This window comes from Haemaphysalis longicornis, unplaced genomic scaffold (genome assembly GCF_048455015.1).
Source record: "Haemaphysalis longicornis isolate Haplotype H1 unplaced genomic scaffold, Haemaphysalis longicornis Haplotype H1 scaffold_10, whole genome shotgun sequence".
NCBI lineage: Eukaryota > Metazoa > Arthropoda > Arachnida > Ixodida > Ixodidae > Haemaphysalis > Haemaphysalis longicornis.
This window is the reverse complement of record NW_027526204.1, coordinates 68,865,785-68,878,800: the sequence shown is the minus strand read 5'-3', so window position 1 is coordinate 68,878,800 and position 13,016 is coordinate 68,865,785. Positions and strand designations below refer to the sequence as shown.

At 47.5% G+C, this 13,016-nt stretch overlaps 2 protein-coding genes across 2 annotated transcripts in view; one reads left to right on the top strand and one right to left on the bottom strand.

Moving 5' to 3' along the window:
• Positions 1 to 1,797, bottom strand: part of LOC144158681 (uncharacterized) — a 41,000-nt gene extending 39,203 nt beyond the window's left edge. Inside the window, exon 1 of the mRNA XM_077689718.1 lies at positions 1,406 to 1,797. Within this exon, the coding sequence (XP_077545844.1) occupies positions 1,406 to 1,472 (67 nt within the window). The 5' untranslated portion in view covers positions 1,473 to 1,797. The remainder of the gene's footprint in view (positions 1 to 1,405) is intronic.
• A 238-nt stretch (positions 1,798 to 2,035) lies between these two features.
• The window catches only part of Smc2 (structural maintenance of chromosomes 2), a 69,521-nt gene continuing 58,540 nt past the window's right edge, over positions 2,036 to 13,016 (top strand). The window contains exons 1-5 of the mRNA XM_077689717.1: positions 2,036 to 2,493; positions 2,923 to 3,084; positions 6,010 to 6,120; positions 8,188 to 8,325; positions 10,708 to 10,848. Coding sequence (XP_077545843.1) covers positions 2,176 to 2,493; positions 2,923 to 3,084; positions 6,010 to 6,120; positions 8,188 to 8,325; positions 10,708 to 10,848 — 870 coding nt within the window. The 5' untranslated portion in view covers positions 2,036 to 2,175. The remainder of the gene's footprint in view (positions 2,494 to 2,922; positions 3,085 to 6,009; positions 6,121 to 8,187; positions 8,326 to 10,707; positions 10,849 to 13,016) is intronic.

Sequence of the window (13,016 nt, the reverse complement as noted above, 5' to 3'; positions counted from 1 at the left end):
TTAAAAGACGACCTCGCGAAGCTGCTCATTATTTGCTCACAGAACCACAACGCTTCAACGAGCCAGTCGCAAGAGGGGTTGGAACAGGTAGACAGAATGACAAGCCACTGACAGAATGGCACGCCTGCTACAGCACTGCGATAATGCCACTGACAGAATGGCAAGCCTGCTACAGCACTACGATAATATCACGGGGGAAACAGGAATAGGCGAGAAGGAAAGATAAAGAATGCCAACTTCAGAGAGCGTTTAGTACCTACAAAGAGAGAGAGAGAGAGAGAGAGAGAGAGAGAGAGAGAGAGAGAGAATAGACAACATTCTCGGCGTCTCATCCGACAGACTACACGACAGAGACGACATACGCGAAAGAAAACTACGCACGTTTCATTTCGTAAACTAGGTCGATTTCATGCTTGTTAACCCCAGCCAGAAATGCTGATACAGAAACGCGCAAACTACACTGTAGGTAAAAATGAGGGTACACGCAAGACTTGAAGGTAGCGAAGCTGTACGCAACTTTCACGACCATCACGAAAGTTTAAGTCCACCATGATTGCAGCCAATTTGCTTCTCCGCTGCCGCAACGACCTTTACTCCATCATTGCTGCTACAAGTGTGAACTGCTTTCATTTTTTTGGAAGTGATAATCATTGGACATCACCTTGGAGGGGCGTACGCTATGACGTGCATACCACGATTACAGCAAATATTGTTTTTTTTTCTTCTTTTTTTTTGCGAAGCTCCCGGTGCTTGGCTTCACAAACGTGCGCCCGGAACACTGGCGGTCGCCGCGAGGCACGCACACACGAGCGCTCGGCATTTTCTTGGTTTTGTTAACTTCCGGGCGGTCGCCGCGAGGCCTTTGCTCATGTGCGCATGCTCGCGTACGCGCGCTCGGCACTTTTTTGGTGTTTTTTTTTAACTGCGAACACCAAAAATTACGATTTGCTAAACAGCTTCGCTGAACAACCGCTCTTCTGTCGCGTCACAGACAGTGGAAAAGCAAGCGAGACCGATGCAATGCGTGTTCGTGCAATAACTGCGCACATTTCGTTGAATAAACCCGATACATTTCATGTTCGTTAACACCAGCTAGAAATGCTAGATGAGAGCGCAAATTGCACTGCGGATCAAAAACTGTCGCGCCTTCACCCGAGAAACCGCAGGACATTGGAGACGGACGCGAGAACAATGCGAGTTTTCGCGTGAACCACGCACGTTCCGTTATTTCAAGCCCGACCGATTTCAGGTTTGACAACATCCGCTTAAAAATTCCAGCCAAGAAACGCACAAATTCTACTACGGGTAGTTGGCGAGACTGAACTCGCGCTACCGCAGAGAGCAAGCAAGCAAGCAACTAGGAGAATAGGGCAAAGCAGGCGTGCTTTGATCTACTGCACGTCACCTGGGTGAGCCTCTTCGAATATGCTACGCTTGTTTTCCACAAACAAACCCAACGCACCATCAGACATCACTTTCTAACGGCTCCCGGCCGAACAGGGATAAAATACGCGGTAGTGACATAAATGCTATGGCGACCCCGCTTTATTCTGACGGGCGCCGTGCTAATAACGACGCGTTTCCCCACTTTCCACATATTTTATTTTTGGAGGAGGCTTCTGCCCCACCAAGGGCATAGAGTACTTAGGGTACAAGTCTGGAGTGGCTTCTTCTCCAGGGCCTGATCAGGTGTCGGCACCGCACGCCAGAGAGTTTTGGGCCCTATTCCCCGCTTCCTCCCCCTAAAAACCTCATCGCTTTTCTTTCCTCCATGCCTCATCGCATCGCATCGCTTCGCTTCTGCTCCAGAAATGTGACGTCATTGTAAACAAACACGTCACGTGATTGTTAACATTTTGTTTTTGGAAACTGCTGTCAAAATAAAAACAATTTTTACTAAATAAAATTAGCGCTGTTATAATTTATTGTACATCGCAAAATTTTACAGTTTTGTATTATTCACGCAAATAATATTTGAATCGTGAAAAACAAGACTTGATTACAGCGCCAATACGTTAGAGCGTGCGACAAATTTGGCGCCATCGCTTTTGGTTCGGTTCGTAGATTCAAAAGTGCGCGTAACGGAGAGCGGCGATTCCCCGCTTTGTGTTTCAGGCTAGCGGCGGCCTCGGTCACTGATTCCGACGCCGTATATGCCAAGCAGGAGGAGCCAAGATGCACATAAAAAGCATAACTATCGACGGTTTCAAGTCGTACGGCCAGAGAGTGGACATCAAGGGGTTCGACCCGCTGTTCAACGCCATCACGGGTCTCAACGGTAGCGGCAAAAGCAACATCCTGGACTCCATCTGTTTCGTTCTCGGCATCAGCAACTTGAGTCATGTGCGTGCCACCAACCTTCAAGACCTTGTCTACAAGAACGGCCAGGCAGGAATAACCAAGGCCACGGTATCCATCACCTTCGACAACCGAGATGTCCGTCAGAGGCCGGTCGGCTACGAGCACTACGACGAGTTCACAATTACGAGACAGGTGAGAAGACGCGCGGTTCGTTTTCGCATTCACCGAGTGCGCTGTTGGGGCAAGCCAGAGTTTAATGAGCTCGCTTTTACTTATTCGGGGCCGTGAACGCGCGAATCCCTCACGTTAGCCAAGAAGCTGCTTGTAAAGACTAGGCTGTGACCTGCTCTATTTTAGAAACAAAAATAGAGATATGATAGGCACTGCAGCTTTTCTTTTTCTTTTTTTTTCTTGTTTTCGCGAGAAAGAAAGCGCACTCGATTTCTAGCCACTCTTTCTCGGGCGCTGACGCGCACCTTGACGCTTTTGCCACAAGTCCTGCAGATGGTTTCGCCGTTTCTTCGTGTGTACAATAGCCAACACGCTCTTGTATGACCGTTTGTCGAGTCATAATGCCTACAACTTCTTTCATTTCCTTTCGACGTCTACGAACTATTTCAGGTGGTGGTCGGGGGTCGGAACAAGTACCTCATCAACGGCGTGACGGCGACCAGCAACCGCGTTCAAGACCTGTTCGGCTCCGTGCAGCTAAACGTGAACAACCCGCACTTTCTGATTATGCAAGGGCGTATCACCAAGGTGCTCAACATGAAGCCACCAGAGGTGAGATTCTGGCGTTGCTCGAGACTCCACACCGAATACGGGAAACAGTTTTTTATAGAGAACCGTTGCACGCTATCTCGTAGCTTTGAACGTTTGAGTAAAGATTGCTTCAGCTGATAATTTAAAAGGCATCTGGAACACGATTGGCGACTTTTGGTCTCTTTCTGCAGACTTTACTGGTAAGGTATCGTTTTGGTTGGGCTGCCTCACTGCAACATTATCTCTGTTGCTAGCGGGACTGTCGCCGTAAATGTAATGTGTTAATGACCTAGTTAAGTCTGCATTATTAAAGGGAAGGTGAAGAGATTTTAGAACCAGACGAAAATTGGCCAGCAGCAAGTACATCTTGAATAGTTCCCGTGAACGAAGCATTCTCGCAATACCTGCAATAGAAGCGGCACAGTACGCAAACAAAAGTGGCCCGACACTCCGCCCCCATCTGGGTGCGTGATGCCCGAGCACGAAGAGTGGAGGCGGAAACCGTCCGGGAATACATCGTAGCCGGACTTCGGCCGCAGTGGCCGCCTGTGCCAAGCTCTTTTCGCCGTGGTTCCTCTGGAGGCTTGCCACAGGGAGAGTGCTACTGTTTTTTTGCTGTTGTTGTTAATAGCACTTATTTGTATCGTTTTAATGTTCATAAAGTATGCACGAATGCCATGCCAGGCATCGGTTACCATGCATGCCGGGTTCCTAATACCCCTGTCACACGGGCACTTTCAATTGGGATTGAGTCGATCCAGATCAAGCGCAGTCCGGATCAGCCGCTTGTACACGGCAGCTTCAATCGCGGTCGAGCCGGGCCCTACTCGAACGTCAGCCTGCATAGGGCGCATAACCAAAATGGCTGCCGCCGTTCGTCACTGTTGTTACTCTTAAGTGTAGCTTATTTAGTGGCGCTAGGCAAAACCATCGAAGCCTTCCTCCTCTGACTTGCTAACAAATAATTCATTCATTTAGTCCATAGAGCTGCGTCTCTTAACGTGCGCTGACATCACGCAGCACAGAGGCACCTTCTCGAGCGCGGTCCACGTGCGTCCGCCAGGTACCAAATTTATTCCATACATTAGTCGCACTGGTGGATAAAACTCACCAACGAAAATTTCAAAAAAAAAAAAACCACGACTTATACAATGATGAATACGGTATGTAATCAAGCAGCCAATTGTGTCGCTGAAAGGGTATACAATGGCAGGCTCCCAACTGCTGCACATGTTGAGAGTTTATGGCATATTTTTATTGCCTGGGCCGCATCAGGATGTCTTGTGTGTGTTAATTTTTTCTTGCATTGGTGAAAATTCAAAAATCAAACCTTTATGATTTGCAACATTGTTCGCCTAGGTGGCTCAGTGGCTAAGGCATGTCATGCTACTGAGCCCACTGACGCGAGTTCAATCCTGGCAGCAGTCTCTGCTCTTCAGGTGAAGGCAAAAAGAAAAAGAAAACACCTGTTTGTCGAGATTTCATCGCACATTGAAATCGCCAAGTGGTCAAAAACAATCCAGAGCCCCCCCACTGCAGCGCGCCTCAAACCTGAGGTGTAGCTTTGCGTGTTAAACCCCAAAATTTAAAAAAATTTTTTGAAACAATTTGCTATGTCTCACAGCAGTGTTCTAACACCAGCAGTTACTGCTATAGTGTTGCACTCTTATATCAGGTTTGTGCCGGTATTGGGAAAGAACCTTTGGCGTAAAGGGAAAGCACAGGTAGCTGTAAACTCTGATTATTTTATCGGCTTGTAAGGTGAAGTATCAAGGCCCCCAACGACCAACAGTCAGAAGTTTGTGTTTCGAGAAGCTGAAACAAGACAAAAAAAAAACACACTGCACTCTAGACGTATTATCTAATGTAATAGCGCCTTTTGTTTACTCATTTCCTGCGTGTGAAACTTCACACACATAGAAAATTGTAGCTGTAAGGCCATTTTCAAGAAAGTAGTTATTTGGCATCTTTTTATCCCAAAGACCAGTTTGCCCTCTTTAAGGGGGGCATACTGGTCTTAAACCAAAAAAGTTTATTTTTACAGTTATGATGGTCACAGTTATGATGGCATGTAGTTTTTCATTCTGATTGTAGATATAAAATTTGTTTTCGTGTAAAATGACTATATTCAAATTTATTCGGAATTTTATATTTGATTTTTTGACATCCTTTATACAGAAACTGCTGGAGGGATGCAGCCGAACTAGGTACCAGGGAACCGCACACAAATCAAGGAGTGCAATAAGACTAACGTTATTATCCTATCTGGTCTGTAGCAGAAGTTACGGCAGTTTGAAGTTTGGGGCAATCAAAATGAAAAACTACATGCGCCCTCCAATTTTTATCATCATAACTGCAAAAATGGAAGTTTTTGATCAAAGACCCAGTGCCCCCTTAATGTGTTGGTGGGGGGAGACTGAAAAAGATTAAAGGAGCACTGACTGACACCAATTTTCGGCGTTAATATTATTCCACAGTTTGCTTCCTTCACTCAACACAATACCCTGGCTGAAATATGAGCGACCTGCGACGCAAAGAACATAGTTCAAATGGATCTCATTTATCGTGCCGACGGAGCAGCGCTCGGAGCGGCACTCAGCAAATGGACATCAGCGTGACATCACTCCAGGAGAGGAAAAAGAAGTGACGTGGCAGTGCTCGTCAAAAACTCGTGACGTCACTTCACGCGCGCGGCCCCACGAGCGGCGAGCGGGCGCAACACCCTCTCAAGTGGGCGCCGGTGACGTTCGCACAAAGCGGTGAGGTCAGGCAGGGAGTCTATCATATGTGCCGTTCGGGATGAAAGCGCGGGAATTTGAAACAAACGATTTTCAGGCCGTTCAATGTAATTAACTATCGCGCGCTGAAGTATAAGCATCGATAAAAGTGTAACATAAAATTTTCGTGTCAGTGCTCCTTTAATTTCGCACGAACTGTCCGCCGCAGATCTTGTCCATGATTGAGGAGGCGGCTGGTACGCGCATGTACGAGAACAAGAAGCAGGTTGCGCGCAAGACCATCGAGAAGAAAGAGGCAAAGCTGGCCGAGTTGGACGCTGTGAGTGATCGGAATCTCTGCCTTTTGCATAGAAACTTTGCTGGGAGGCATGTGCTTTCATTTGCTTGCTTGTCTCTCAGGTGCGGTGGTGAGCATTTTGTTTGCAGAATCCGGATGATGAAATGATGTGGGGCTTTGAATGGAGTCGCTAAGAAATTGTGAGCAGATAATATAGGATAAAAGTTGTAAAGTTCCCTTCGTTCAAGCCGTGCAGTAACAAAAAGTATCCGGACGTGCTTTGCTGCTGCCTTTCACATTGCCACAGTTGGAAAGTGGATGGGAGTGAACGACCGTCGGTAGATGAGGGAATTTTAGGACAGAAGGGGGGGGTCTAAAAACTATTTCTTTTAATTTTTAAGTAAACTCTGTGAAACTTGTCAGTCTAGCTGCTTTTAAAACCCCCACTGATTTAAAATATGACATTATTTTTCTAGTTGCTCAATTAGTTCCGGAGATAATTGGAGGTAATTAGCCATTTTTTGAGGAACAGTACACAAAACTGTGTTTGTCATAAAACAGTAATCTTTATATTTTCCAACACTATGAGTCCTGGTGAGACTTCAGTGTTTGAAATGGGCACTCAAAATGGTTCCTTTCCACTGGCGCCACCAAGGTTTATGTTTCGTCTATTGTTCCTCCGAAAATGGTTAATTACCTCTAATTATGTTGGGTACTAATTTGCGAACTAGAATAATAATGCGAGAAAATTCAGTGGGGGGAAAAGCAGCAAGACTTACAAGTTTCACAGAGTTTGCATGAAAATTGGAAAGTTTTTTTGAGAGCAGTGTTTCCCCTTAAAGGAGTAGCTGGGGAATTGTTGTTTTAACACAAATGGCAACAAATTTCCTTTTGCCCGGTCCTGCTTACATTATGTCCAAAGTTTTTCACGTTGAGCAAAACACACTACTTCGTGCATCTTTTGTACGTTGCAATATATGCCCCCAAACTCTAAACACCATGTTTAAAAAAGAAAACATTTTTCCTTAATACCTCCTCTATTTGGTTTCTCGATGGTAGCTAATACTGCAGTGATAAACAGTTCAAATTTCGAAATCAAGCGTTGGACGGAAGCCTGTCTGGTCGGGGAAACTCGTGATACCAATTAAAAAACAGACACCGACCACAAGTGCTTGTAAAAACGAAAAACGAAGCCGTTTTGACTCCCATATGGGAGCCTTGTTCACAATCTCTGACGTTTCGGCTCCCGTACGGGAGCGGAAACGTCTTCGTTTTTTGTCTTTATAAACACTTGGGGTCGGCGTCTGTTTTTTAATTGGTGTCAGTCCAAGTTTCATTGTATGCTTGCTTTAGTGTCTCTTCAGAGCCAGGTTTGTGTGGCCTGTTCGTCACTCGTGCTTGACACACGCTGCTGACACGTAGGTGTTGCAAGGTGTGTCAAGCGATACCACTGCTTTTAATTTTCCCCGCCAACCCCAAATCTTTCTTTTTTGGTTGCTACATTTCGATGTCATCATCATCATCAGCCTGTCTATACACCCACTGCAGGGCAAAGGCCTCTCCCAATCTCCAATTAATCGAGTCCTGCACTAACTGCGACCAATTTATCCCCGAAAACTTCTTGATCTCATCCGCCCATCTAACTTTCTGCCGCTTCCTGCTACGCTTGCCTTCTTAGGGATCCACTCTGATACCCTTAATGACCAACGGTTATCTTGCCTCGCATCACATGCCCTGCCCACGTTCATTTCTTCTTCTTAATTTCTGCTAATATGTCCTTAACACGCGTTTTTTCCCTGACCCACTCTGCTCTCTTCTTGTCCCTTAATGTTACACCTATCATCTTCCGCTCCATTACGCGCTGAGTTGTCCTCAATTCAAGTTTATACCCTCTTAGTGAGCCTCCAAGTTTCTGCCCCGTAGGTGAGTACCGGTAAGATGCAGCTATCATTTCGATGTAGGCGGAGTAATTGTTGTGTCGCATGGTGTACTGCATCAGTCTCTACCAAGTCCTCCTGCCTTGTCTGTTGTCTCAGTGCTCCCAGGATATCTTGTTGTCGTTTCCCTCGGATTTTTCTGCGTGGTGTGTCGAGCCTTCCATGTTCATAGGTGCTGAACGAGGAGATAACGCCGACGCTGAACAAGCTGAAGGAAGAGCGCCAGGCCTACCTGGACTACACCAAGGTGTCTCGAGAGCTGGACCACCTGACCAAGCTCTACGTGGCCTGGGAGTACGTCCAGACAGAGGCGAGTGCTCCCCCGCATCCATTTCCTCTGCCCTCATCCTTCTTCCGTTGCTGTATATGCAAGGTTGTGTGTGGGAGTTGTGGTCGGAAGTTGCACCGAGGGTTCTATACAGAAATGTGTGGCTTTATTACACTAGAGGGGGTGGTAATTAGGGTTTAATTTCTCAGTAACACGAGTGTTTTAACTATAGCTTCGAGATAACTCGTTTAGTATTGTTTTATCTCCCCCTTTGGCGAAAGGAGCATTATTTGGGGCCGTGTCAGCTATGAAAATGCACCTGTATATCCTGTGTGTCAACTGTGCTTGAACGAGTGAAACAATACACGTAAAACAGCAAGTTAGCTCTAAAACTGCGAACATAGACTCTGGTATTGGGCCTAAGCCCTGTCCGACATATTCACTGTTTCGTGGATCCCGTGAAGATAAATGTGGGATATTTTCTTTCGTTTTTATTTTTTGTAATACCGTCTTTACTCGAATCTAACGTGCACCTTTTTTCTGGAAAGATAGGTCTGACGATCGCATGCGCGTCACCATCTAGTACGACTCAAAACTGCAACAGCGTATCGACATCGACGTTTCAAGATGGCTGCTTGACTACTGTACGCGTAGCCAGCGCTTCGTAGTCGGTGCACATTTTCCTTTGTTGTCTGCGTAGTCTTTTTTTGCGTTCCTCTGTTCTTTCCACCATGGAATTTCCCACTGCGAAGACACGGCGGGTTCACCACGATGCTGCGTTTAAGAAGAAAGTAATCTTGTGCATGGAAAGCGATGGAAATTGGGCTGTGTCGCGTGCGTTCAGTGTTCCGGAAACATGCGCGCGGGACTGGCGCAAACAGGAGGAGAAAATTTTCACACACAAGACGGCATGGAAAGGGTTCAGCTGACCAAACAGGGGACGATATCCCCAAATAGAAGACACGCTGGCGGAGTACGTGCAGCAGCAGCGAGCGGCTCAGAGACCCGTAACGACACAGCTGCTGAAGATTCGAGCGATGCATTTGGCGTTGCAGCAAGGACTAATGTGGAGGGAGTTCAAGGCCAGCAGGTGCTCGATAACAAATTTCATGAAAAGAAAAGGCTTCTCACTTCGCCGGCAGACAGGCATATGCCAGAAGTTGGCGGCGGAGTTTGAGGAAAAACTGGACGCATTTCAGCGGTACGTTCTTGAATTTGCAAGGCGGATCAAACGCCGCTATACTTTGACATGCCCACCACCACAATGATGGAGAAGGGTGCCAAGCAACTTCGTGTGCTGTCCTCTGGCCATGAAAAAATGGGAGTGACGGCAATGCTTTGCTGCACTGCGAACGTGCAAAAACTTCCCCCCTACCTGATATTTAAACGCAAGACGCTCCCGAAAGGAATCGTGTTCCTCAGTGGCGTGATTGTGTGCGCAAACGGGAAGGGGTGGATGACAGACTTGGTGGCCAATTGCATGGACCACGTGTGGCGGAAGCGACCCGGCGCAAGCTTGAGCCTGACGCATTCAGGTGTCACCTCGATGAGCGCATCAAGGATAAGCTCGCCGCTTGCAACACTGACCTTGTTATGGTTCCCAGTGGCACGGCCTCACAACTGTAGCCACTGGGCGTTCCACTAAACAAGCCGGTTAAAAACTGGATTCGGGCGCTCTACACCGAGTGGCTTGTTGGTGACTGTCATGAACTGACGCCAAGCAACTGAATCAAGCGCGCTTCTCTGCAAGACTTTGCCGGATGGGCAAAAGATGCTTGGTAACTTTGCCGGATGGGCAAAAGATGCTTGGTACACGATCCCGCCTACCATGGTGAGCAAGGCGTTTAAGAAGTGCGGCATTTTGAATGCTACGGACGGCACTGAAGACGGCATGCTTTGGGTCGTCGAGAATGAGGAGTCGTCTGACAGTGACGGCGAGTGATAACGTCCCGCCAATGCCACTCAACATCACTGCCCCGAACCGTCGTCGTGCTGACTGTCTTGCCGGCGATAACCGGCACATTTCGTTTCGTGCCACCTTTGCAATAAACCTTGCTTGTTCCAAGTGAGAAAAAGTTGAACTGTTGTATTTAAATAATCAAAGTTTAGTGCGCGTTACAATTGAGGACATGTCAGGTTTTTTGTTTTGTTTTGTTTTTTGAGATGACCGCGAAAAACGGGTGCACGTTGCAATCGTGGGCGCGTTAGATTCGAGTAAATACGGTAACTCGGGCGCGGGAGTTTGTTGGAGTTTTACTCCAGAGCTCTCCAGTGTTGCGCTTGCCTCGCAGCCGAGCTGCAGCTTGCAAAAAAATGCATCCAGAAACTCACTTCTAACTTCTTGAACCCATTTTCACAACAAAAAGGCAGTGGTGCTTGCCCAAGACGGCTGGCAGCTGCTTTATCGTGTCTTTTGGTGCGCAGGACTTGAGCCGCCACTCTGAGGAGAAGCTGGAGAAAATGAAGTCGACCATCGACCAGTCGAGGGCCTCCATCGAAGACCTTCAGGGGCAGGCCAAGGAGATGGGCAAGCAGATCTCGGCCATGGAGAAAAAGAAGGACGAGGTACGCTGCTGCTGCTGCTGCTGCTGCTGGATATGCTTGTAGCCACAACCGGAAGGTTGTGTGGCAGGGGCGTAGCCAAGAGGGGGACCTTTCAGTGTCAGAACACCCCCCCCTGTAACTTTCTGAGCACTGCATCCCCCCTGCCCCTTCCTTTCACGCTTTCTTTCACCTAGGCTATTTACACGCTGAATGAACATACTCTAATGTAAAAACAAAAGTAAGAATGGCGTTGGCTTATTACCGCCGAAAAATGACTTCAGTGGAACCTCGTTAATACGTTTTTCACTGGACCGCGAAAAAGAAAAAGAAAAGTAACAGCCGGGAAAACGTAAGAGTGAGGAAAGCCACGAAAATGGGCCGGCGTCTAACTGGCGTCGTTAAAGGGACACTGAAGTGAATTTGTCAAGCTCCCGTTTTTGCTTGCACTGTGTAGACTGGCTCAAATTAGCACACTTTTCATCGTTTTTACGATTGACAAATCGGTAATTATTTTACAAAGCGCGAATCGGTTCTGTAAAACACAACCGGTGGCGTTGTTGGATGGGCAGTCTCAATGACTCAGTAATCGTACCGCGCTTCTGCCATGTTGTCAGCTGTAAAAATGCATACAGATAAGCCTCCTAGGACGGCTTGTAGTCGTAGCATTCACTAGCCGAAACCTACGCAGTGCATGAACGCCCTCCGCGTACCCGTAGACGCCCAAATGTCATGCGCTTTTCCCCCATAATTGGAGCTTGCCTCCCTCATGCCTGTATCGTAAAAAGCGTGTTCGCACCAGGCCAAGGGTCTGTTCATTCTGGCCTGTGCCCACTGCCTGCAAGCAGTCGGTGCTTATGGCAACAGCACGCCAACGAGAACTCGCTAGCGCGCCATGCATGTGCCAGCCTGCGCGCGTTTTGTGAACTAGTTCGTGTAGCCATGAACGTTGCGGCCCAAAAAAAGGTGAACTCAATATAGAAAACATCGGCTGAAAACAAAAAAGTTAACTTACAAAAAAAAAAAAAGCACGTACCCGCGGGGATTCGAACTCGTGACTTGCAAAACATTTGCGGTGACATACCCAGCACCCCAGACTACTGAGCCACGGAGCGGGACGCGAATGGCTTGCTAATATAGGGTATATATTGTATAACCGGTTTACACGTTTATTTAGTTTTGGCATTTCAAGCAGCTTAGGTGACTATTTGTTGTACTGCGATCGTGCAGTAAGCGTCGCCCGAGTTTCCACAGTAGCTCACGTCTAGCAATTGCATTTCGTAGACGGAAAAGCGTTCGCAGATGCGTAGTCGTGCTGCTGACCGCTGTGCTTGTTCGCCCAGCGCAAAAAAGTGTTTCCCGCGCCCTAGTTTCACGCTGTGCGGTAAAAATATCAGTTGATTTTATTTCCTTAGTACCTATATTGACTTCGCTGACTCTTCTCCCGCCTTCAAGAACCAGTCAGCGAAGCGTCGCATGTGCGCTTGTGCAGCACTTGTGTGAAGCGAACTTGACTTGGAGCTAGATACAGTGTACAAACAAACCAAGTAAAGAAAGGCACATTCTTCCATTCACAAACGTGTCCTGGCTTCGTTTCAACTAAGCGAACGAATTGCGACCAAGCAATTTTTTTTTAACCTCCTTGATTGCGACGACCCGCCGGCGGCCGGCGGACGAAACGCTGGGCCGACTGACTCTGTCGGCCGGGGAGCCGTGCAGTAGCGCAGCCGTGGCGCAGCCAATTGCCAGCTCATCCCCTCCTGACGTCACACGAAAACGCCACAGAAAATGGGCGAGCGTAAAGAGAGGAGGACAGCATTTTCGAATTAGTTTTTCTACTAAATATAATCGCGTAAACGCGCCTAGAGTGGTCGAAACATGGCCTGGGGACTCCGGACTACAATTTGCGCTAGTAATCTCGCAATGTTTACATATCACTTCAGTGTCCCTTTAAATCACCCCCTGTCTAGAGCTAAATTGTTGCCAACTTGGTTTCTGCCCGTTCTGCCAAATGTAGCGGTTTTCCTTTTTTTCATTTTTATGTGCACATTTAGTGTTGGCAAGAGCAATTAATAGGGGCGTCAAGTCATGTTAGTCGTCGTAAAATCACTGTACTACTCTCTCGCCGTCACCGTACTCATGAATTCACCGGGCATTGGGAAATCATCGTAGCACTCGCTCGCGGTCCCGAC